This window comes from Rattus norvegicus, chromosome X (assembly GCF_036323735.1).
Source record: "Rattus norvegicus strain BN/NHsdMcwi chromosome X, GRCr8, whole genome shotgun sequence".
Taxonomy (NCBI): Eukaryota; Metazoa; Chordata; class Mammalia; order Rodentia; family Muridae; genus Rattus; species Rattus norvegicus.
Genome location: NC_086039.1, coordinates 18,361,245 through 18,387,938, shown reverse-complemented (window position 1 = coordinate 18,387,938; position 26,694 = coordinate 18,361,245). Strand labels below are relative to the sequence as shown.

The window sequence follows — 26,694 nt, the reverse complement described above, 5'->3', positions numbered from 1 at the left end:
ACAAAATCATCTGCCTCTAAACCTGAGAGGCCATCTTATTCAGTGACGTCCCAGCCTTCAGTATTTCTGACTCCATGTTGAAGCTTTGCAGAAGGAACATTAAACATTAAACCCCAGTTCATTCTAAGCATCTCGTTTGCTTTTTGTTTGGTTTTGTTCTCACCAGGGTATAAAAGCCTGAGCAATGACCTCCAAGCCTGGCCTTACCAACTGCTTAGATGTGACACTTGTGGGCTTCCTTTACGAACACACAAGGTTAATGCAGCTTCTTTGAGTGTGAGATCTGAAAGAGGAGAAAAATCCCAAGGGGGTAGGAGTAACTGGGCACATAAAGTGGAATTGCTGGCAAAAGGCCTGCCAAGTAAGAGAGTTGAGGGGCTCAGCTCCCCTGGGTTCCCCCATCCTAGAGGTTTGAAATGGTCCCTATGCTGGGCTTAGGAGCTGCCAAGCAGTGTGACATGTATGCAAAATGGAAGGTTTAAGATGCTGCTGCAAGTGTCTGAGGAATGCTGACTGCATCAGAGATTCCTGTCTTTGCACTGTGTGTGTGTGTGTGTGTAGGCATATATGACACTGTCTTCAGTGGTATTCATTGTTAAGATGGTGTTGAGAACAGAAAACATACTGCAGATTCTAGAAAAAATTATTGGCGAGTATAAGCTCACAAAGGAAGAGGGACCAGTGGATGTTGTGCTCTGGAAGACGATTGATGGAGGAGGGGCTGCAGATGGAGGTTGCCATCCAAACTGCAGCATTCTCTGTGTGGGAGATAAATTCACTTGTCATACTTCAAATTAGGTTTATAGGTATTCCTCCTCCACCCAGCCATGCCTTGATGGGAAGACTTCTCAAATTTTAATTCTATACGGCAGTATATTGGCGTCTAATGTCTAGGTCTAAGATGATGGTTTGTAGGTATATGTCTATGGCTAACAAGGACTGAGCTTCTGGTCTTCTAATGTCATTGGTGGGAAGGGAGCTACTGCAGGGACCTGTCCTTTTTGCAACACAGTTTTCCATCCCTGATGTCAGAGTGCTTCAGGAGCTTAAAAAACAAAGTGTGGGGTTTTGAAATGATTTTTTTCCTCAGTCCAGAATATGATTATTTGCAAAGGTACACACACACACACACACACACACACACACACACACACACACACACACACACATTAGATTAAAAGTCCGCAGATGCTCAGGAAGTCCAGCTAAAAGAAGACAGTGTCTCCTATGGCAAAGCCTGGGTCCTCAGATGCCAGCTAGCTGCGGAGATCAGCATAGCCTCAGCTGCTGAGCTCGCAGCCTAGCCACCACCACTGCCAGGGCACTCTCTCGCCTTGCTGTCTGACGCTCAGGGCTACATCTGCAGGCTGCAGAAAGCCAGGGATCCAGTTCTCTCTCGTTGCACTCCCTTCCCAAAGCACCACAAACCCGGTACGGAATAGCAACCTCCTCAACTGCTCTGATTTACAAAAGCGTAGAAATTAAACAAACAAAACAAAACAAACAAAATCCCTGAAACTCGGAGAGTCTCCCCACCCCCACCTTCATCTCCGTCTGTCTCTCTTTTTCCAATCTCTGCAGCTTAATTTCTTTTCCTGAGTTAAATAAAAGGGATTTCTCGTCCCTCCTGACTTTGGAAGAGGGCAAGAGGTTGGTCCCAGGCAAAATCCACCTGCTGCTGAGGTAGGAGGGCAGCTACCTTACAGAAGCTTAAGACCAGCAGCAGCTCCGTAGAATGTGGATGGATTGCAAAGACCCTCAACTTCTTTCTGTCTGTTGTGTCTGCTCTCTCTCTCTCTCTCTCTCTCTCTCTCTCTCTCTCTCTCTCTCCCCCCCCCATTTGTGTCACTAAAGGGTTAACCCCGGCCAGGCTCCAAGTCCTCCTACAAGCCACTCAATTCTCCCTCCTCTCTCTCTCTCTCTCTCTCTCTCTCTCTCTCTCTCTCTCTCTCTCTCTCTCTCTCTCTCTAGCCTCCCCCCTCCTTTCCTGCGCACGTCGCTAAGAGGTCATCAAGCGCTCTGCCCAGTCGCGTTCTCAAGCCTTACTCTTTCCCGCCCATCAAACCCGTAGCTGCTTACGAAGAGGTGTGCGCTCACCAAGGGGCGTGTCCCAGCTCCGCGAGACGCTGCGCGCCCCTGGGTTAGATCTCAGAGCTGCGCTAGGCATGGAGCGAAGCGGGTGCAAAGTTTGGCACCCTGCAAAGGGATGTCAGATAGGAATGGGTGGACCGCCCAAGGGCTCTCTAGCTCTCCAATCTTAGGGACGCCGGCTGCCTGAACCTCAGACGGTGTGCTGCAATGGACGGTGTAGATTCGGTGCCCCAGGGCACTGCCCAGCCTCAGGATGGAGAACAGCCTGCTGAGTCCCCAGAGCCACCGCCGCCCCCACCGCCTCCGGCCCCACCGCCGCCGTCCCCACCGCCGCCGTCCCCACCGCCGCCTGCTCCTCCACCATTCCCCGAGCCCTCTCCAGAACCAGTACCAGAGCCTGCTCTGGGACCCTGTCCAGAGGCGACTCCAGAACCAGCCACAGAAAGAGACGCAAAATCAACCCCAGAGCCGGCCCTGGAGCCGGACTCAAAGCCAGACCCCGAACCAGACTCAGAGCGGGTCCCAGAGCCGGACCCCGAACCAGACTCAGAGCGGGTCCCAGAGCCGGACCCCGAACCAGACTCAGAGCGGGTCCCAGAGCCGGACCCCGAACCAGACTCAGAGTCGGCCCCAGAGCCGGACCCCGAACCAGACTCAGAGCCGGCCCCAGAGCCGGACCCCGAACCAGACTCAGAGCCGGCCCCAGAGCCGGACCCCGAACCAGACTCAGAGCCGGCCCCAGAGCCGGACCCCGAACCAGACTCAGAGCCGGCCCCAGAGCCGGACCCCGAACCAGACTCAGAGCGGGTCCCAGAGCCGGACCCCGAACCAGACTCAGAGCGGGCCCCAGAGCCGGACCCCGAACCAGACTCAGAGCCGGCCCCAGAGCCGGACCCCGAACCAGACTCAGAGCGGGTCCCAGAACCTGCCCCAGATCCAACTCTAGAGTTGGCCTCAGAACCGACTAGAGAGCCAACCCCAGATCTTGACACGGGGCTGGCCCTAGAACCTGCCATGGAGAGGGCCCCAGAGTCATGCCCAGAACCAACTCCAGAGTCCTGTCCAAAGATGAGTCCAGCACTACATCTGTTGCAGGTAGTTCCTGGAGAGAAAAGTGGAAGGACATCACCAGTGCTATTGCCATTGCCGTCGCCCAAACCGCCAGTAACATGGTCCAGAATAAAGGTAAGAAAAAGAACCCAAGGGTTGGGGGGGGGGGCAAGGCTAGGTCGCAAGATTTTGGAGTTTGCTAGACTCCGGGTATCCATTGAATCCGTTTGGCTACCACTCACTGGCTAGAAAGATGTGGGAATGGGAGAGCCGGGGAAGCGGGAAGTGGCGAGGAAGCGGGAAGTGGTTGGGAGGCGGGAAGCAACATGTGGGAAAAGAGAGAAGGCTGCTTGGGGTTAGGAAAAGAGGTGGTAACAGAAGTGGGAGTCAGAACAGTTTCCCCCATAGGAGGAAGTGACAGTGAATGGGGCACCTATATCTTGAAAAAGCAGTGAAAAGCACCCCTGGGGGACGCAAGATACCTGAAGTATCTGGGGCTAGCTCGAGGTATTGGAGTGGAAGACATTGAGGGGGAGGGCGGTGGGACACACCTCTGCCACAGTCATTGCCGCAGAGGCCCAAGCTGCAGAGCCTCTGCCTGCGTGGCCCCCTCCCTACCACTGAGAAGGAGGGGGCACATCAGCTGAGATGCAGCAGAAGACATTCCAGGGAGGCGCCCCGTGCCTCTGTCCACTGCTGGGCACTGGTACTCCAGGCAGAGGTGAGGGGAAGGGCGGCGCCCACGCGCACTGCAGGAAAGGGCAAGGTTCGCTGGTAGGAGGGGGAGAGCCTGCGTTGGAGCCACCATTCTGTCTGTCTGCAGGATTTCCCAGCAGGTAGGTGCAAGCACAGTGATACAGTGACGCGCGGCGTCACAAGCGGGCAACTGTCATCCCGAGCCAGGACCGGTTGGAATAGTACTGCAGTCCCGGTTTAGCAAATGTGAAAAACACCACTTGGGTTTTGCGAACAGAGCATGTGAACCACAACTTTCCTCTCCACAGGTCTACAGCAATTCCTTGTGAAATACTGCACCTATCTGGGGGTGGGAGGGGGAGATGAATGAAGGGTCTTCTGGCACTAGTCCATGCCGGAGAAGCAAGGCGGGTTTTCAATGTTTCCCTCCAGTGTGTCTGCTTTTCTCTGTCTCTGGTCCCCATAGTCTAAAACGGTGAAAATAACAGCAAGGAGTAAATGTATGCCTCGCTTTAGCTTCCCCCAAAGAAAAACACACAGGTAGAGGCACAAGCAGATAATGCAGCATGCCAATAAGGACAGCCTATCCAGCTGCTTGGCAGAAAGACATCTTGAGAAGCCTGCTGCTGTTTGACGGCACACTTGTAGAATGCAGAATTCAGGGCTTTGGGGGACAGAAGTGGCATCAAGAAATAACCAAATATCTGCAATGATAAAGTCTACAGTGAACGTCTGAATAAAAAAGACAAAGGTGTGGGGATTTATTTAAATCCATAAAACAGGACTGTAGTGACTTGGACAAGGGGATAAAAATCAAAATCTCAGGGATGGATCTTTCCCTTGCCTGCAGATATTCTCTCATACTGAGATTTCAGGAGAAGGAGGGTGGGCAGCCACACAGGGAGATCACCCTAACCCTGAGGCTAGCCGTTGTCTTTTTGGAAAGGTCTGCACCGAGCTGGTGAGTGGGAGATGAACAAGAAACACCTGATCTGTGGCCATCTTAAGTGAAAAATTAGGAACTAGGCAGAATAATGGGCCTAGCTCCTTAATTACCAGTATGGCCTGTGGAAAAACATCCTCCCTTTGGCCTCAGAAAGGCAGGCTGGGGGGCCAGGACCATTTTTTCCCCAGTCCCCAGTTAAAATTATTCCTCTTTAGCTGTGAAAGCACATTTTACCAGATTGACTGGAAAATATCTATTGCCAGATTTGGAAGGCAAAGGTAATCAGGTTGGTTTCCTTTATATGGTACCTGGTCACATACACTGCCTGGGTGGCTTCCTGGTGTAAGACAGCATTCACAGGAGATAAAGACCCCAGGGGGTTGACCTCATCTTCGGAAGAGTCAGGCAGTTGTTGATTCCCTTATCTGTAGTTAGGAACCCTGAGTATCCATCAGGAAGGACCCATAGATAAACTAATGAAGGCTCTTGGAGATTCCAAGGGTACAAAAGATCTAGGTAAATGTTCACATTGTTAAGGAATTCAATTCTTTTCTCATATCTTTCAATTGTCCTCTGATGCAGTTGGCAACAGCTGATCTTCAGCAATGTAGCCATTTTCTTCTGCTTTCTCTTCAAGCAAGTAGCATTTATAAGCAGCTGACTTGTATATTAACCTTCAATACAAATAGGATGCTGAGTTACCTGGGGTAAGAATATTCACAAACACTGCCTCCTTGAGGAAAGCTTGGGAAAACATACACAAACACACGTCACCCCACATACAAACATGTACACACAAATACAACAAACAGACATACTTATAAACACACACCACACACCCATCACACGCACCACACATACACACCACACATACAAACACACCACACATACACATATAAAAATAAACACACCACACACACATATACACCACACACATACACCACATACACAGAAATACACACACAGAAATACACATAGATCACAGACAGATAAACACACACAAACATACACATCACACATATACACGTGCACACACACACAAACATACACACAGTACTCACACATATACCACATACAGGAATATACATACCATACACACATCACATACACACACCACACACATATCACACACACCCACACCATAGAAATATGCACACACTACACATACACACAGAAATATGCACATCACACACACAAATACACACATCATACATAGAGAAATATACACATATCACACACAAATACACACACAGTCCACACACATCACACATACATACACCACACAAAATACACATACCACACACAGAGAAATACACATACATCACACACAAACATACTTCACACATACATACACACACACAAACACTACACACACATACCCACACGACATGCAGTAATATACACACTATACACACATTACATGCACACACAGACAACAAACATAACACACACACCACACACACAGAAACACACATGTGATACATACATACACACACCACACATAAAGTATACACACATCACACAAAAATAGACACAGACACACACAACACATGCTATACATTCATAGACACACATACACACAAGCATTACACACAAAAACACTATACACACATACACACACCATACAGAAATATACATACACATACACACAGCACACACACAAAGCACACATATCACACACACAAACCACACACACACAGATACACATACACCATACACACATATACACACCACATATACAGAAATATACATACATCACACAAAAATACAGACACAGTCCACACACATGCACCACACACAGAAATACCCACATGTCACACACAAGTAAACACAAACATACATACACACAAACACATTCATACACATATACCACACACACAGAAATACACCCACCCACCCACAGAAACATACCACACACACATACCACACATACAGAAATTTGCACACATTGCACACAAATATACACAGTCCATACACACATCACATACATACACCACACACATAGAAGCACACACAGAAATACACACCACACACACATACACATAGCACACACACAAAGCACACATATCACACACACAAACCACACACACAGATACACGTACACCATACACACATATACACACCACATATACAGAAATATACATACATCACACAGAATTACAGACACAGTCCACACACATGCACCACACACAGAAATACACACATGTCACACACAAGTAAACACAAACATACATACACACAAACACATTCATACACACATACCACACACACAGAAATATACCCACTCAGAGACAGAAACATACCACACACACCACACATACAGAAATTTGCACACATTGCACACAAATATACACAAACAGTCCATACACACATCACACACATACACCACACACATAGAAGCACACACAGAAATTCACCCCCCCACACACAGAAATACACATATACAACACATACACAGAAAAATATACATCACACATATCCTATACACACACAAACATATATACATACACACATACAGAGGAACACACACACACAAACTACACACACATTCATATACCACACACACAGAAATATACACACCATATACACATCTCACACACACTCACACACAGAGAAATATACAGATGCAACACATAAACACAAAAACATACATCACACATATCTTACACACACACATATACATACACACATACACAGGAACACATACACACACTACACACACATTCATACACCACACACACAGAAATATACACATCATACACACATCACATAAAATACACACAAACACAATCCACACACACATCACACACATATACACACAACACAGAGAAATACACATACATCACACACAAATACAAACAAACACACAGACACAAGAACACATTCATACACACACCACACACACACACACAGAAATACACATACCATACACACATCACACATATACACAGATATACACACACACCATACACACACATACAGAAATACACACACATCACACACAAATATACACAAATAGTCCATACACACATCACAAACACACATATACATGCATCACACACAGAAATACACACAGGAACACACACACCACACACAAATACTCACAAACACACACATCACAGATATTATATACACATGCACACACACACACTAAACAATACACACCCATAAACACACAGAAATAAACACACTACATACACATCACACACACACACTACACAATAAACACCCATACACACAAAGAAATAAACACACTACATACACACATCTAACACACACACTACACAATACACACACACACACCACACACACACACACACATCACACACTACGCAATACACATACACCACACAGAGATATGCACACACCACACACACATATACGCACAAATATGGATAGCACACACACACATCCACACATACACATACCACACACACAGAAATATACACACAATACATACATATCACACACACACACACAGAGAACACACAGAGAAATACATACACACCACACACAGATACACACACATACATGCACCACACATAGAGAAGTATACACACATCATACACAAATACATACACACAGTCCATACACACATCACACACACACACTCCATGCAAAATACACATACACAGAAATGTACATCACACACAAATACAAAACACACGTCACACACCTCATACATGCATACACACAAACAGAAGTATATACACATCACACAACAATACATACACATCACACATATCATGCACACATGCATACACACAAACACACTACACAAACATATATGCACCAAACACAGAACTATACATATCATACACATAGTACATACACACACCACACATACAGAAATATGCACATATCACATAAAAATACTTAAACACAGATCACACATATCATACACACATATATACATACACAGAAATACAAACACTATACATATACACATACCACACATACAGGAATATACACACATCACACAAAAATACACACAGATACACACATCACACCTATCATACACAAATACAAACACACATACCGACAAATACTACAAACATACTTGCACTACACACACAGAAATATACATACCATACACACATCACACACCCTACACACATCACACACCCTACACACATCACACACACTACACACAGAAACACACACACTACATACACATATACACGCCACACATACAGAAATATACACACATCACATACACATACACATACAAGCCACACGTACATCATGCACACAGAAATACACAGAGAAACACACATACATCACACACAAATACACACATCACACATATACACTCAGACACACACCACACACATATTTACAGCACACACACCGAAATGCACGCACCCACACTACACACAGTCTATTCACACATACATAAGCACAACACACATATCAAACATAATTACACACACAGAAATACACACATGTCACATGCAAATACATACATACCACAAACAGAAATGTACATAGTATGCACACCCATCATATACACACCACACACACATCATACACAAATATACAATACACTGGCCACTCACACAGAAATACACACATCACACATAAACAGATACTACACACACAGCACACACAGAAATTCAACATACCATACATACGTACATATGTACATACATACACACATCACACATGTACATACACATACCACACACAGAGGAATACACACATCACACACCACACACACATCGCATAAAGACATACAGCACACATACACCCACACACACAATTTCAAACAATACAAGTCTCAGTATCTGAAGAAATCCCTTGAAGTAAGCGTGAAACTAACTTGAAAATTCAAAAGAAGAAAGCGTCAAAAGCAAGTGTCTGAATATGACTGCAAGTTTTTTTCTAGCTGATATTGTGATAGATAGATAGATAGATAGATAGATAGATAGATAGATAGATAGATAGATAGAAAGGTAGGTAGATAGATAGATAGATAGATAGATAGATAGATAGATAGATAGATAGATAGATAGGTAGGATAGGTAATATCTTCCAGCCTGTACTCTGTTCTCTTTGGAGCATTCGGTAAAGTTTGAGGGCCTACTAGCTGCAGTTCTATGCAGACGTAAGACTATGAAAATGTGGTTCTTGTTTTCTTTCCCAGCAGCTCCCAGGGTTACCACATTTGTAGACTAAACCTATCTGGTCCTCCCCTTCTAAACTGTTCCGATTCCCAGGAAATGAGCTTTGGTCTCCCACCTGGTGGCAGTAACTTTAAGTAAGGATGTGTGAATTGGTTCTTTAACAGCACTGTGACTCTTCCGGACTTGGGGCTAGAACTTCTATGAAGTGGATCACAGATGTTTCTCTTCCATCGGTTCTGCCTGAAGGACAGTTTGTATTTTTGTTTAATGGATTTTGAGCAGTTATGAAGTTATAATCACACGGTATGAATGACTGAGGAAAGTGTGGTGAGAAATACACATGTGTACCTTTGATTTGTGGAAAGAGGGGTTTGTGTATCTCTGTTAATAATGACTATATAGTAATGACCACTGCCCCAAAGCTATAAAAGTACAGTTTTTGCTCAAAGAGCTGATGTTTTTGACATACGTTTTTATAAAGCACAGACGTTTTCCAAATTTTATCATCATGTGAATTTACATACATATTATCTGAATAAACATTCATTATGAAAATAGTTTTTATTAATTCCTGAACATAAAATAATAAACTAATTTTGGCACTGCCAAAATAGCAAACAATTATCATATGTAATAATTGGTAAGTCTTACTCAATTATTTTATTAGCTTACCTACTTGTGAGCTTCTCAAAAGTAGGGACTATCTTTCTCACTCCCTGGTGGGATGCTTGGCTTTGTTCACTAAGCACTTGCTGAAGCTTGGAACCTATCAATTCTAGTTCCAGCAACACAGAGATTGCTACTGGGGATAAAGGACAATACACTTTCATCAGTTTCAAAGTGAGAATTAACTGCTCATTTAAGTAGCATTTAAATAAGTATACACCATGATATCTGTAATATGTACATGTATACATATGTACATATTTATACATATATATGGAGTCAATTTAATAATATTCAGACTTGGCATCGAAAATATAAAGAGAAATATTATTAGCAATTTTCAGACAGCCAACTGTCTCCTTATTCCAACAGCAGCAGGCTAATGGTGATGTTGGTTTCAGGGGTAATACTTTTTGTCTTAACTGCACAGAATATCTGCAGTGACTGTAAACAGCTTTAGGAGTACAGACTCAGATGTTTAACCTGTTGAAGGTCAGGATGAAATTACTTTCTTTCCTCTTAGGTTCTTAACCTTTCTGTCAGACTTTAATGGTACCATCTAATTTATTTGGTATGTTCTGAGAGATACTGAGTATTTGTTGCAGGATGTTCTCAAAAAATAATGAGCTATTTGGTCAGCGCATGTTTTCTTTCTGTATGTACAATTCTGATGCATTTATAAAAATCTCCAGCTGAGGCTTCTGCAGGTCTGTAGTCTAAAACGAAGGGCAGCACCTTTGCCCACAATGACTTCCAAGAAGAGGGGAAAAAAATCTATGAAGGCCAAAGGGTATCGTAAGAAGGTTTGCAAAATCATTTTTGCTAGTATGATACTTTGCAATTTCTAGAATGTTTTTGTTTGCATTGGAAACTTGCTGGGTACTAAGAAGAAGGCAGAAGGGAAACTAAGGACAAAGTCTGAGGGCTAATGGCATCGATTGATTCATTTCTATGTTGTGGGGTACTGGAATACTAATATATTACTTTGTGCAGCACATAGGACCCTCATTTATCTACTAACAGTTCACCAATGCTGACGTATTTCCCAAGCAATGATCCCTGTTCTGCACCTGATGCCCCAGAGGGGTCCAGCATAGACCCGGAAAAGAACAGAGCAAAAGCATAAGACCTTGAAACTATTTGTCACAGAGACATTTGTGGGTGGAGAGGAAATAAATATAAAACCTTGTTAAGAATAGGAACAAAATGATCAACTCTCCCAAACAAAATAGAGATAAAACCACTGTAGTTAATAAAATGTATCCCCAATCTAAAAACTATCAAAAGAAAGTCTACAAGAAGTGTTTCTTGGTCATTGTCAAGGACCACAAAACAACTGTCTCTCAACAAAAAGTTAAGAAATGAAATGAAGGAGAAAGAAAAAAATCTTAAACAGTATTTCTACTCTTTAAAAGATCATAGAACGTATTCATTTTGTAACCAGTCCATAGCCCATGCCTATTCTCTGACACAAATTATGGAGGTGAGAACAAATATTCCAAAGGAAAGCTCTAGCAAGCTCTGGCTGAGTTGCTTCCCAACAAGTTCTCTTAAAGCATTTCTTACAGCTATAGGAGATGTCTAAGATAACCAAGTCTGGAGAGATGAAAAGAAGAGGACTGTTTAGCAGGAGGAAAGAGGGAGAGGGAGCTTGAGGTGTTCAAGACTTCCTTTAGGAAGGATAAAACTTTTACACTTACTTAATGCTGATGGTTGTACAACCTTCTGAACACACTATCAGCCACAAGATTGTACACACTAAAATGATGGATTCCAAGATATGTGAATTACACCTGTAATTAAAGAAAAACAAGGAAAAGTAAAATATCATCCTTCAAGATAATGAAATGTTATCACCCCCCACAAATGCATAAAGAAAGAAGTTGCAAAACGATTTAAGAAGGAAATTTTTTTTCTAAACGAGATTCTCTTTAACTGTACACACAAAACCTCTTTATTTACTCCTGTTCTCAATGTTGAAAAAAATACATTTTTCAAAGGGCGAATACTGTAAAAATCCTCTATCAAATTGTAAAATTTCCTCATATATGCATTTTCTTTTCTCATTCCAAAATTTTATTATGTAGCCCTGTATGGCTTGAAACTTGTTTCGTATACCAGGCTAGCCTTAAATTCATGCCAACTGCCTTGCCTTTGTCTCCAGCATGTTGGAATTGCGTGTGTGGACCTAGCCCCTTGCATTTTCACTTTATCTTTTTAGTTATTAAAGTAAAGGTTCTCTGATCTTATAAAGATTTAATTTCCGGGGAAAGGAAAAGAGAAATGAAAGAAATAACCGCTGCTTTCAGGTGGCTAAAGAACAAGTGCCTAGTCTCTCTTAAAAACATTTAGTTTTTAAAAAGTGTGTGTGTGTGTGTGTGTGTGTGTGTGTGTCTGCACATCTGTGCATTTAGCCGCTCCCAAAGGCCAGAAGAGGACATCAGATCCCCTGGAGCTGGAATTACAGATGGTTGTGAAACACCTGACATGAGTGCTGGAAATTTAACACTGGTTCTCTGAAAGAACAGAGAGTCCTCTTTATATCTAGGCCATATTTCCAGCCCCAAGAACACACACACACACACACACACACACACACACACACACACACACACACGAACCTTGCACACCTAAGACCAGCATATGAAAGAAAATATAAAGATCTAAATTTGGGTTACACCACTTAATCACTTGTAAATCCATCCAATTTCTTCAAACGTTATTTTTCTTTAGTGCTCGATAGTCAGAATTCCATTGTGTATACGTACCATATTCTTTTACATATTTTTATTACTTTTTCATCAGAAGATGGGTATCTAGGTTGATTCCATGCATTTACTATTGTGAATATAGCAGCAATAAAATATAAACTTACAAGTGCCTCTGTAGCATGATACAGCCTTTTTGGTATATACTCAGTAGTGGTATAGCTAGGTTACTGGCAATCCTATTCTAATGAGGCTCTCCCACAATTATTTCCATAGTAGGTATAATAGTTTACACCCTCCCACAAATAGTGAATAAAAAGTTGTTTTCTCACATCCTTATCATCCTTTGCTGTCATTTACTTTCTTAAAGATTGCCTTTCTGACTTGGGTGAAATGGAATCTCAAAGCAGTTTTAATTTGCATCTCCCTGATGACTAAAGATGTCCCTTTTTTAAAAGTATTTATAATTTTCAGCTTTTCCTTTGAAAACTGTCTGTTCAGTTCATTAGACCATTTGTTGATTGCCAAAGCCCTTTTTTCATTATTTAATTTTTGAAGTTCTTCATATATTCTAGATATTAGTGCCTGGGCTGTAACATAGCTAGAAAATATTTTCTCCTAGTTTGTAGAGACACACTCATGAGGGAACATATTTTTAAAAGAAAAAGATAAATTTTCTCAACCCAAGACAAACTGGCCATAATCTCAATAACATCATTGAATTTTCTTGCCCTAAAGAGATTTCTTTTTTCAAAACCAAGTAATTTTGAGTTGATTAGGACAGAAATTATATGTTTTTTTAGCATGTTTACTTTACTAGTAATTGTTTGGTTTAGACAGAATAAGCCTTCCTCGTTCAGCTTGCCTGGATGATGCTGGATGTAGCCAAAATTATCTGGGGGGGGGGTATCAGGCTGTGATTAAAATGTACTGCCCTCCAGCCTTTGATGCTAAATTTGAGTTTCTGTGACATGGTTCAAAAAATGGTTACTACCTATTCTTTTCTAGTTCTTGGTCTGTGGAGGGACTGAGTGGAAAGAGCACGCTGCAAGTAAGAAGAATCTTCTCATAGATGTCAGGCTTGTGCGCATGTGCGTGTGCGTGCGTGCGTGCGTGCGTGTTCATTCACATTCGCTCTAAGTGCTAAGCATTGTGCTAACAATCTGAAGATTTCTTACCGGTGGAAAAGATCACAGGGATGAGGTTTACATTTAGCAAAAGTGGTAAAGGATAGAGGCAGATAGCATGCAGATAGCAAGGCAGCTTCACAGGGTAGGCACTGTGAATGAACTGTTGGCTCCGCAAACCTCATCTCAAACAAGCAGTGGACTAAGGGGAGGTGTACTAGTCTCTGAGAATGGGAGAAACAAGAAAGCTTGTAAAATTAAAAAAAAATTCTTCTAGCGCTCCATCATTGAGAAATAATAATTAAGATCTTGATGCATTATTCTGTTCCCCGCCCCTGCTGAACTGTTCTTGTAATCTACACAGTAAGACTTCGATGAATGTAGGACTTTTTAAAAATTACTATTTTGTTTATTGTTCCTCATTGTTTTTAGGAGACACATTAATTTTAGCTTAAAGTTTATCTAGTTGATCTTCTGTTTGATATGGCTGATATGCATGTATTTGGAACCCAACTGAAGGTAAGTATTTGCTGCTTAAATTAATATGAGTATATAACCTGTAAAGAACAACTGTTAGGACTGCTTCTGTTTCAAAGGGCAGTCTCATCTCATATTTACTTATGACACTTTCGGATCCAGGTTTCACTTGTTTGTCTCCATTCTTAATTTTTTTCCCTTGAAGAAAAAGAGCTGAACCAACCCCACTCTCTTCCTACTATAAGTTCATGAAAGAAAACTCTAAAATTTCTGCAGTCTCTGGAGCCACTTTTCACTCTATGTTTACTGAAAATGAGACTTTCAATGAGAAACCTAGATCCCAAAACAAAACTTTGGGTAGTGATTCTTATTTTACCACATTATTGGCTGAAGTGTTTACTGTGTTAACAGCTAATTCTCTTAGCATACTTTCTCACAAATGAAAGTCAATCAATACAGGAAGGTGTGCTCATTTTAGAAAAGATGACTGATGTCTTTGTCTGTAATGCACAGTATTTCATGTTCAATTAGGTACCACTGACTGGGAAAGAAAGTATACCTTACAAGTGATGATATTATCGATCTTTGGAAACAAATAGTAGATACAATTCATCCAGCATGGAGCCAACCATTCAGAATTAATAAATTATATAAAGTCCAACTAAGGTAGAATTGGAAATTTAAAAGGCGACATTACTAGGATGAGACTGTTCTTCAGCCTTGTCTGGAGCACCTGGTAATCTCCATCTTCCAAAGCATTAGAACACTTACTATTTCACCCTTTGCTTTAATGAGCCTATACAAGAGATGATTGGCCCCTAAGGACAAGGATTTTTCCCTCATATTCCCCAAGAACAGGACCAGGGACAGAGAGCCCTAATCAATAGCTAGAGCTTTGTAGAATACCTCTGAGGTGAGACGGCGGGCCTGGAGACTGAATGCACCAGCATTCATAGAGTACAGCCATCAGGCTCAAATGACTACATTTCCAACATTGATCTGGGCACGGTGATATGCACCTGTAATCCCAGACCTTGAGAGGCAAGGCCAACAGGATTGCTGCAAGTTTGAGGCCAGTCTGGGCTACATAGGAAGCTTCAGGCCAGCCAGGACTACACAGTGAGACCCTGATAGTAACAATAGCAACCAACTCGAAGCTCGGGTTCTTATCTACCTTTTCCTGCAGATAATGTCTCTGCCTGTTCTCTTCTGGGATTTTGAAGCTCGAGGCAGGACACAAAAACTACCTGGTGAGCAAAACTTGAACAGTAAGACCTGAAACCCAGGGAGAGATTCCTTTAACCCTATGTTCTGTTAGTTTTAGTAGCCTGAAGTTGGAGAAGTCTTCACTCTTTAAACCCTGACTCTAACAGTTGTCTATGAGTACTATTTTATAAGGAACTTTAGTGTTAATTTCCCATTGATAAGCATCATTTGCATTTATGATCTACATTTGACATATTGTTGCATCATTTACTGACCTTACTAAATATACTCCTTGCAGTATAGAGAATAATGTGATATAATTTTATTAAAACATCTAAGCTAAGCATAAGCAAGAGAGAGATTTCTTTTCGTTGTTAGGATTTTGACATAGGAGTTCACTCTGTGCTTTGGATCGTCTTAAACTTAGGGCAATGGTAATCTTCCTGCTTCGGCTCCCAAGTTCTAGAATTACAAATATGAACCATGAAAACTAGCCAGGACGGAACTTTTTATTTCAGAAAAAAATTATCACGTTGTTACCCTTCTCACAAACTTCAGTTAGTACTTACTCTGACAGTTTCCTTCTTATTTGGTTATCGTTCTTCCTTTCTTCCTTGTCTTCCTTTTAGCAGAACAAAAGTGGCAATCTTCAGGGGTATATGGTCCCTTTTGTTTTAAAATACGTAACTGGTGATAAGATCACCAGGACCTTTTTGTGGGGTACAGAGTTCACCTTAGCCTCACAGGGAATAAAAGCACATCAGTTAACAGGTTTTTTGGTTTTTGAGTTTTTTTTTCCAGTTCTCACCAGTGAGCCCTTTGTGTACAGCTTCCTCTTCCAAAATGGATTTACTTTCCCTTCCCAATAGCACTCAACGTTTTAAGAATTTCTGGAATTTTCTTCTAGTCCCAATAGTGACACTCCCTTTGAGCCTATGGGGCCATTTTCATTCAAACCACCACAGGCCACTCCCTGGACCCCATAACCTCATAGCCATATTATAACACAAAATGTATTCAGTCCAACTTCAAAAGTCCCCATAGTCTATCACAGTCTCAACACTATTCAAAAATCCAAAATCTCTTCTGAGACTGTGCAATCTCTTACTCGTAACCCTCAGTTACAAAGCAAAATAAAAAGCAGATCATATTCATCCAACATACAATGGCACCGGGTATACATTATCATTCCAAAGTGGAGGAAAGAGAGAATAGTGAGGAAATACTGGACCAAAGCAAGACCAAAAACTAATTGGGCAAATTTCTGTGATGCCCAAACACTTTTCAGACCCCCAATTGCTTTCCTCTTCGTTGACTGCAGCACACTTCTTTCTTTTGAACTGGTTCCACTCCCTGTTAGTAGCTTTCCTCTGCAGGTATCCCACAGCTCGGGCATCTCCAATATTTTGGGGTCTCCAAGGCAATCCAGGCTTTACATTCACAGCTTCACAAAATGGCCTCTCTAGGCCTCCATGCAGGGACACCCCTGACACATGTCGTGTGCCAGCAGCCTTCCTTAGTTGAGGGAAATTGCATAGTCCCTTTCTTCTGTCCTTAACTGTAAAGCCAGAAGCACAGAGCTCTGTTGCTTGCTGGGGTTGGGACAGGCCCCCCTCATTCAAATACATCTTCACTAGCTTTCCGATTTCAGTTGTTTCCTTCACTGCCTAAGCTTGGCTGTCCTGGAACTTGTTCTACAGAAAAAGCTGGTCATGAACTCAGAGATCAGCCAGCCTCTGCCTTCTGAGTGTTGGAAATAAAGGTAGATAACACGATGCCTTGCCCTAACCTTTTCTTTAATTCCCTTTCAAAATGTGGAAATTTAGCTGAGTAGGGTCTTACCTCAAGGTCACCACTCCCTTTATTCCTGTTAACATCAGGTTTTTCTCTGTTTTCATTTCTTTGAGCAAACGACATGACTCCATTACATTTCCTGCTGCTCCTTTTCTCCTCCAACTGTACATTCTTTTGCTCAGCTTATGCCTTTTCATTATAGGTCTACATAAGAGTGGCCAGTAATATCCAAGCAACACAGTCAATACTAGGCTGTCTGGAAATCTCTGCCAAAGCTGTTAATCCATAATTTTCAATTTAGCTTCAGGCAGATTTTTTTGTTTTTCCTTCCTCCCTCCCTCCCTCCCTCCCTCCCTTCCTTCCTTCCTTCCTTCCTTCCTTCCTTTCTTCCTTCCTTCCTTCCTTCCTTCTTTCCTTCTGGCAACAGCAGAAAGCAGATTACACTCCTCACCAAATATGGTAAGAATGGTATCTAGGCCATTTACTAATATTCTTCTCCTCTGAAACATCTTGAGCCAGGCCCCCGTAGTTCAAATCCCCCTCAATTCTATTGTCCTAGCGCTCCTACTAGTATAGCCCATTTAGACCTGCTTAAAGCATACAACTGCTTTCCTATTCCAAAATCCCAGAGTCCACATTCTGTCAAGAAACAAGGTCAGGCATATCATAGCAATATACTAGTCCCTTGTTCTAACTTCTGTCTTAGTCAATGTTATGTAATTGTGAAGACACCATGACGAAGGCAACTCTTATAAAGGCAAACATTTAATTGGGACTGGCTTAAGTTCAGGAGTTTAGTCCATTATCATCATGGCAGGAAGCATGGTGGCAGTGTGCAGGCAGACATGGGGCTGGAGAGGTAACTAGAGTTCTACATCTTGATCCATAGGCAACAGGAAGAGAGAAAGATGGGGCCCGGCTTAAGTCTCTGAAACCTCAAAGCCCAACCCTAGTGACACATTACCTCCAACAAGGCCATACTTCCTAACAGTGTCACTCTCTATGTGCCTATGAGAGCCACTTTTAGTCAAACTACCACAGGGGGTCTTTCATCCAGTGTAGACCACTTTAACTATTGTCTAATGATATATGATAGAGAATTATTACATGGCTATTTAAGAACTCTTAACAATGCCTGAAAATTTTGACTTTTTATACAAGCAGTATTACTCTTTCAATCTAAATAAAAGAACAAAGGCTTCTACTTTCCAAAGTTTCACTATCTGTCTAGTTTTGAGGGATGAACTGAGTTCAGGTATGAAGGATTTTCTGATAACAAATTCACTTTGATATAAAAGGTTTAGAAGAATAAAATGATGAATTTGTTTGAGTTATGAAGACAATATAGCTCCCCCTCTCTGACATAGAAATATTGGTACTAAATTAAACTGAGACCATCAAAAGGATCTGTAGTAGTGACGTTATACTTGATTTAAAGGCAAGGTCATGGTGACAGAAAAATGAGACCCTGTGCTATTAAAAGGGCCACTTTGATAGACTTACAGGCTATACACTGAAATATTATAGAACATAAATTTGCTGAGGCAAGTCCTCCTGAAATCATAAAGGTAGCTAACAAACATATATCTTACTGATGTCTGGCCATCACAGGGCTATTGATTAGTGTAACACTGTTGAAATGGAAAGTAAGTTCATGGAGCCACTGGAAATGTCTTTGTAGGACACTTTAATCTATTAAAGCTAGAACTGAGAGGTTTTGTATGTTTACTCTTTCAGACCATCTGTGAACCATATTCCAACATTTGTAAGTCTGTATTCTCTATGATAGCTTTCACATTAAAATTGTCATCATTATTTTACTTTAATTCGAATGTGTGTGTGCCTGCATATGTGCACACGTGCACACATAGCTGCATAACTACAGGTGTCCATGGAAGCTGTCCGATGGCCTAGAGCTGGGGTTACAGGTGTTGGTGAGCTGCTTTGATACGGATGCTGGGAAGAGAACCTCTGATCCACTGGAAGAGCATCAGGAGCTCTTAATCTCTGAGCCCTCTCTCCAGCCCCAACATCACAGTGTTTCACACACTTGAGAATAAGAGACCATGTTTAATTTCCATAAGACCTCCTATCTTCAGTATTACAGGCCCATAAAATGTGTTAGACTGATTTGGGGGATCATTTGAATCAGTGTTTTAAAAATCATGTTAGTAATAGAATCTTATTTCTAGTGAAATCATAAGGGAAAGTTGATATTAAGATAAAACAAATAACGATTCTTCTCTTATTCACTAAAACGAGTTTATAATTGAATTACCTTCCTCATTATTTATTTTAGGCTGCTATAACCATGAATTTCCACACCCAATTTATTACTGGATCTTTAGCAAACAAAGAGAGAAAACTGACAAAGAGGAAGCAAGTTGGAGTTTAGCCTTTTGCTTACTGTATTCTGAAATCAATAATACTGTCATGGCAATATGGGCATTTTGAGAGGCTCTCTCCCTATAAAGTGGGTTTTCACAGGGCTGCTTCCCTTATGTGAGCATTATTACTGGAAGCTGTGTTCCTGAGTGAGGACATTACACCAGGTAAACCATTGATATGACTACAAATATGTTGGAAAAGCCAGGATAAAGCTGTAAGCCTCTGTAAACATTTAAGGCAGAAAAGTTGTTCCAAGTCCTATAAAATGGGCATAAGTGTGGAATCCACATTGATTTTGTAAGAGGCCCCAGTGTACTGTAAACTGGACACGAAGCATATAAAAGAGCCAATTGTACGTAAATTGAATGTACTGTTTATTATTGACTCAGAATTTACACTCTGCCTACATCCAAAAAGAATATGAAGTAGCTTACAAAATCAAATACAATAAAAGGGGGCGATTCAGCATAAATAAAAGCAGGGCAAAACCAACTCAAAGCCGTTTTGTAAGAGACTTAAACTCACATGCACTAGGTATAACATCGATTACAGATTCAATTAAGACAATGTTTGTTCTGCTGTCTCCAGTGGTTGGGGAACTTTGGGGAATGATTTGAAAGAATTCGGCCTCTTTGAGTTGGCATCTGAGGGAAATAACCTGACGTTTCATTTTTATGCAATGTGTCTTCCTATAGATGGCTTAGCAACCATAAAATGAAGCACCAAAAGACTGCCTCCAAGACTGTGGTGCATAGCTCTCCTAGATGGCTGTGGCCTGCAGTCTTCTAATATTCTAGTGTAGCCTCCTGTGAAGCTCATCAGTAGCTTGTAGCCAGGGATTCAAGTTTGTAAGTCTGTAAGAGTAAGGCCTTGGGAGCCCAGCCAGTGCCCATCCTTCCACAAATAAATGGCAGCAAAGGTACCTTAGAACACAATGACAACTGTGTGACAAAAGCAGATTTTAATCTTTTATCTTTAAGTCATATATGCTAATTGTATATATTTATGGGGTAGTTGGATTTCCAATAGCTATATAGCATATAGAATAATCAGATCACAGAAATTGGCATATATATCACCTCAGGTATTTTTCTACAGACATTGGACTTGAAACACACACATAAAATAAAAACACACAATGATTTATTGTGTTATCATTTGTATATATAGGTCATAGTTGCTAGTGACTACTTTTGATGTTTAGATATGCAGATAAGTTTTAATAAATCTGATCGTGAAAAATAGAATTAGTAGTTCACATGTCTTACCAGTAGGCAATGGGTGGGTAGATAGAACTGCCTTTAAAAGTTTTCTACTCTCCTAACTTAGTATGCAATATAAGGAATGTCATTACAATATTTTATGCATATAACATTGAGTCTTGCTCTTATTTCCCCTCTCACCATCACCTCCTCCTTTTGCTTTCATATCATATGATTCATAGATGCATAGAACAGAAATAATGAGATCTATTGTCTTTTCCCCCCACATTATATATCCCCTCATATTTCTCTCTCCCCCACCCTCTCTCCTTTCTCCTCTTCCCTAATCCACCAGGGTACCTACTGTATTGCTCAGAGGGCTATAGATGTTTCAAACATCTGTAGAGGTACTTTATGTACCTGAAGCAGTCCTGTATTAGCCATGATATCTTGAATTAATAGCTTTTAATTTTAAACATATTTAGTTTCAAAAATACCCTCCAAACTCCCAAAATGCAAATTTACTAAAATAAGCAAGGATAACCAAACTAAAGAGATGTTTTTTCCTTCTTTCTTTCTTTTTTCTTTCTTTCTTTTTTCCTGTACTTGGATGGCCCCTAGGACATACAGGCAAGTAATTTACCACTGAGCCTAATCACAGACTAAATATATTGTATTTATGTTATATAAATATATTTAATATTTACATTCATAATAGAATGTTACAAGGAGTAACATTAAGCTACTAGCTATTTATTATTTGGTAATTTGGAAATGTTCATTAATCTTAATTCTTAATCAAAATTTAACCTAGTTATGATTTTTTTGCCTTAACTAAAAAGTTCTTGACTCATTACCTTAGTGTTCAATTTTTCTTATAGCCTGAACTTGAATTTGGAGGTAGGTGTCTAGGGTTGTTTTTGGTTTTGTTTTTTTCCATGAGTACTAGTAGTAGCTAAGATTTGCTGTTCCCTTGGTAGTCCAAATTGTATTGAAATAGCTTCACACTAATAAAAAGCCTTCAATTACTTACACCAATGCCTGTGGGCAGATTAGCAGCCTGAGCTTGAAAACAGCTTCGTCAAGGTAAAGAGTGTCAAGAATAGAGCTCCTAACAGTCATCTCATAGCCAATGGGAAGGACAAAATATTTCCCTTCAATGAGGTGGGCAACTCCTACCATTTCTAGAATAGATATTGTGTCTGCTCTATGTGGTATCAAGGTGCCATGTCTAAGGTGATAGCTTTCATGTCATAGGTATCATAACTATGTTATTATCCAAACAGTTGTCTGTTAGATGGCATGACAGTCAAGTGCTCTAACAAAATCAATATATTATGACAGCTTCTGACAAGTGCAAACAAAGTATCTTTAGGAAAGGGTACATTTTTCCTAATGTTTACCACATCATTTATATATTGACCTTATGCTAATTCTTTACACTTAAGTAGATGCATCCTTTAATATTTTCCAGTAAACGATGAACTCAGAACAGATTTCTAAAAGTAGCATATTCTATCATATATCACATTTAATATAAGCATAATATTAAAATGGAAACTTATAAAAAGGATTAAATATTTGTTTAAGAGGACAGATAGCCATAGATACAGAGTAATAACTTCACTCATATACTCCAATTTTTGAATAGCCTGGTGGGTAATCTGGTGTGCTCACTGATAAATAGAGAATGAAGAGGGGAGGGAGGAAGTGGGGCAGGCATCTTTAACTGTTCTGGGCCTGCCCAGCTTTTCTATTTAATGTGTTTGCAGTCAGTGTGTTTCCTAAAGGTGATATACTATTATGTGAGTTTCATTCCCTTCACTGGAGGATTACAATTGGCAAAGCCTTGTGCTATATAGACGTGAATCTACTCCGTCATGTAAGGCTGGCTGACAGAAGCAAGACATGAGCAGTGCGTAAAGTTTTGGTAATTTCACAAACAGCTATTTAAAAAAAGAATTGATGTGGCAAAGGGTTTTTAATTTTTTTAATCTATTGACAATTTCATATATGAATACAATCATTTCCACTTTTCCTGTAACTCCTCCCTTGTTTGCCCTTGTTTCCTCTCAAATTCATGACCTTTTCTTTAATTATTACTGTTCCATTTTATATATTTGCACACAGACACATATATAATATACATATATTATATTGTACATATATGTATATATATATATATATATATATATATAAAATCTACTAAGCCCATTTAGTGTGGCATGTATGCACATGTATTTAGGGTTGAGTCCTTGGAAATGGATAACATATGAGGAGGCTTATCCTTGGAGAAAACTTATTCTCTCTCCCAAAAGCCATTGGTTGCCTGTAGCTCTTCATCTAACTAAGGGAATGTCACAAAAGAGGGGCAGCAAGATTGTAAGAGCCAAAGGAACACAATGTCTGCCGCATGATACTATCATCTAAACATGACAGGGAAGCTGTCCCTATCAATTCCTAACAATATGGCCACCTATGCATGACTTGCATAACGAGAACACTAGTTGACAAGTCAACTTGGATGGGGAGAGTTTACATGACCACACCTCTAGGTGAAGAGCTATGGGCAATCAATGCTGCTGAGAGAAGGAGAATCGTAAGTATAGCCAAGGGATGAGGATACTGACATTTAGTGGAAGCTTTAGTGTATCAGTAAGAAAGGGTGGAGAATGTGGCCTTCCTCTCTACTAGTTTATTACCTAAGGCCCTTGGTGAGGAGAGCAGCATCATAAAAGTACCCATTTAAAGGGACATCACAGTGAAAAGAACCCACAGAAAGGAAATAATTCAGGAACCAGAACATTAGCTGAGTTGTTGGAAAAATCCAGGTGTGAGATGGTGGTGATCTGTTTATTGCAATAAAATACAATAAAAAGAAAAAAAAGAAACTGAATTTAAGCCATTTGGGGGTACACTCCCATAAATCCTGGAGTCTGTGACAGGAGGATCATCCCAAGTTTTAGACTAGCCTGGGCTACATAGTGAGATCTTGTCTAAATAAATACATAAAGAATGTATTGAACACCTGCTCTGTGTGGGGACACTGTGCAAAAAACTATAATTTACCCAAAGGCAATCATAGTAAAAGAGAAACTAAGAAAACTATATATGGACTATTATAATTTCTTATATTTTGGTTGTAAGCCTAGCCTTTAATGGCCAAGCCATCTCTCCAGCCCAAACTATTATAATCTCAAGAAGTTGAAAGTGGCTACAAAAGGAACTCTGAAATTCAAAGGAGGTAAGATTCAACTGAGGCCAAGCGTAGGATGGGCTAGGCTTGGATTAAGGGATAAGTAAAAGGCCATTTCCAATGTTCTTACTTTGGAGAAAGGCTAACCAGAATGAGGAAAGCAGAATAGTAGGCAAGAAAACATTGTGGGGACAAAACCTCTTTCAGAGGATACCTATTTGGCTCCCAGACCCACACAATGGCTAACAAGCATCTGTAAGGGCAGGGCCCAGAGATACAATGTCCTCTGTGACCTCTGTGGTACTTTAAATTTTTATCTTCAAGGGTTTTTTGAGTCCTCACAAATCCTAGAGAGCACTTTGTGTACCTTCAAACTGAATAGACATCAGTATGAAGTGGAATTTGTTCATTAAAAACAAGTAGAGAGGACTAAGATGTAGCTTAGTGCACACACATAGCACACAGACATACATGCAAGAAAACAACCATGCACAGAAAATAAAAATAAATACACTTTGTTTATCAACATAATAGTCAAGTAGTACTGTGTCAAAATTGAGATGTAAGAGACTAATTCTCTGCCACCGTGCTTTTGTGATTTGAGGCAAACTTAACTCTCCCATTTCATATTTGTAAACAAGCATATTTCCAATCATAAATGCCCAGGAAGCATTTTAAAATTCTATCTTCAAGGGTTTTTTTGAGTCTTCCCAAATCCTAGAGAGCACTTTGCATACCTTCAAACTGAATATGACATCAATACCAAGTGGAATTTGTTCCTTAAAAACAAGTAGAAAGGACTAAGACGTAGCTTAGTGATAAAGCCTTAGGGTTGAACCACAGCATGGTAAGAAAAAAAATGAACAAATAAACAATATATGAAGACATGGTTAGAGCAAATGCTACTACTCTTTATCAGCTGTGTTTTACTACATCTCTGCCACTCTGTGGGATTACCACAGCAGCCTGGATCACCTCACAGGATATTGACACTGCTGTGGTAAAGCACTAAGATTGCTACCATCACTCATTGTGAGGAAAATTTCTGAGGTAGTGAAGAAGGCTTCCGCTATTGCAGTTTCCTCTTTAAAGCAGGGACTATGGAAGGGAAAATATCTTAGGCATTTTTGAGTATTTCTCTGTCCAACAATTTAATGCGATTGTATAGAAAATGAACTGATTAAGATCTACTCCTAGCAGAGTAATGCCTCTGCTCCATCAGTAAGTATAAAGGTGTGCAGTGTGAAGTTAAAGTACAAGGATTGCAGCATAGTTAATGGGCGCTTTAGAGTAAGACACATTTGAGTTGGGATCCCAGCCTAGTTATCTCTTAGCTAGGTGGCCCAAGGCAAAAAAAAAAAAAAAAAAAAAAAAAAAAAAAAAAAAAAAAGCAACAACAGGCTTTTACCCATAGAGATGAATAATTTCTACCTTGTAAGGTTAGTCTAAGGACCAAATATAATCACGTGCTTAAACCAGTGCTTTGTACCTAGTCAGTTTTTAAATACAAGGTAGCGGCTATGGTGTTTAAGACACTTACATTTTGTTTGAAACAAATGCTATGCTTGCCCACTGCCACTGTTCCCTTTCCTCTTTAAAGAGGTGTGACCCTCATGCAAAATAAAGAAAAGGCAAGAACAATAAGGGTATCATTGCTTCTTGGCAATGTAGAGTCCTACAGTCTATAGACCATTTACACACACACACACACACACACACACACACACACACACACACACACTATTGATACTTTCCAGTACCTGGTGATTGAATGTAAACTCTTGCATTTTCTAGGCAAACCACTGAGAGGTATAGTGCCACTTCAGGCCCTTCTTTTGGTTTTCTTCTGGATAAAGAGAAGTCATGAGAAAGATTTGTGTTTCAACTCAACAAGGATTTTAAAGAACGTAACATATGCCTTGTGACAAATCTAATGATGAGCTTCTTTAATCATGGAATGAAGGGCTTTCAAAGTCTCCTATTAACTTGAAAGCAACCTTTGAAGAGTCTGCTGCAGTACC

General features: G+C 40.7%; 1 protein-coding gene across 2 annotated transcripts in view; it reads left to right on the top strand.

Moving 5' to 3' along the window:
* Positions 1-2,133: 2,133 nt before the first annotated feature.
* Dgkk (diacylglycerol kinase kappa) overlaps positions 2,134-26,694 on the top strand; it is a 131,957-nt gene continuing 107,396 nt past the window's right edge. For both annotated transcript variants that reach the window (XM_063280457.1, XM_039100305.2), the window contains exon 1: positions 2,134-3,276. In XM_063280457.1, the coding sequence (XP_063136527.1) occupies positions 2,299-3,276 (978 nt within the window). In that variant the 5' untranslated portion in view covers positions 2,134-2,298. The remainder of the gene's footprint in view (positions 3,277-26,694) is intronic.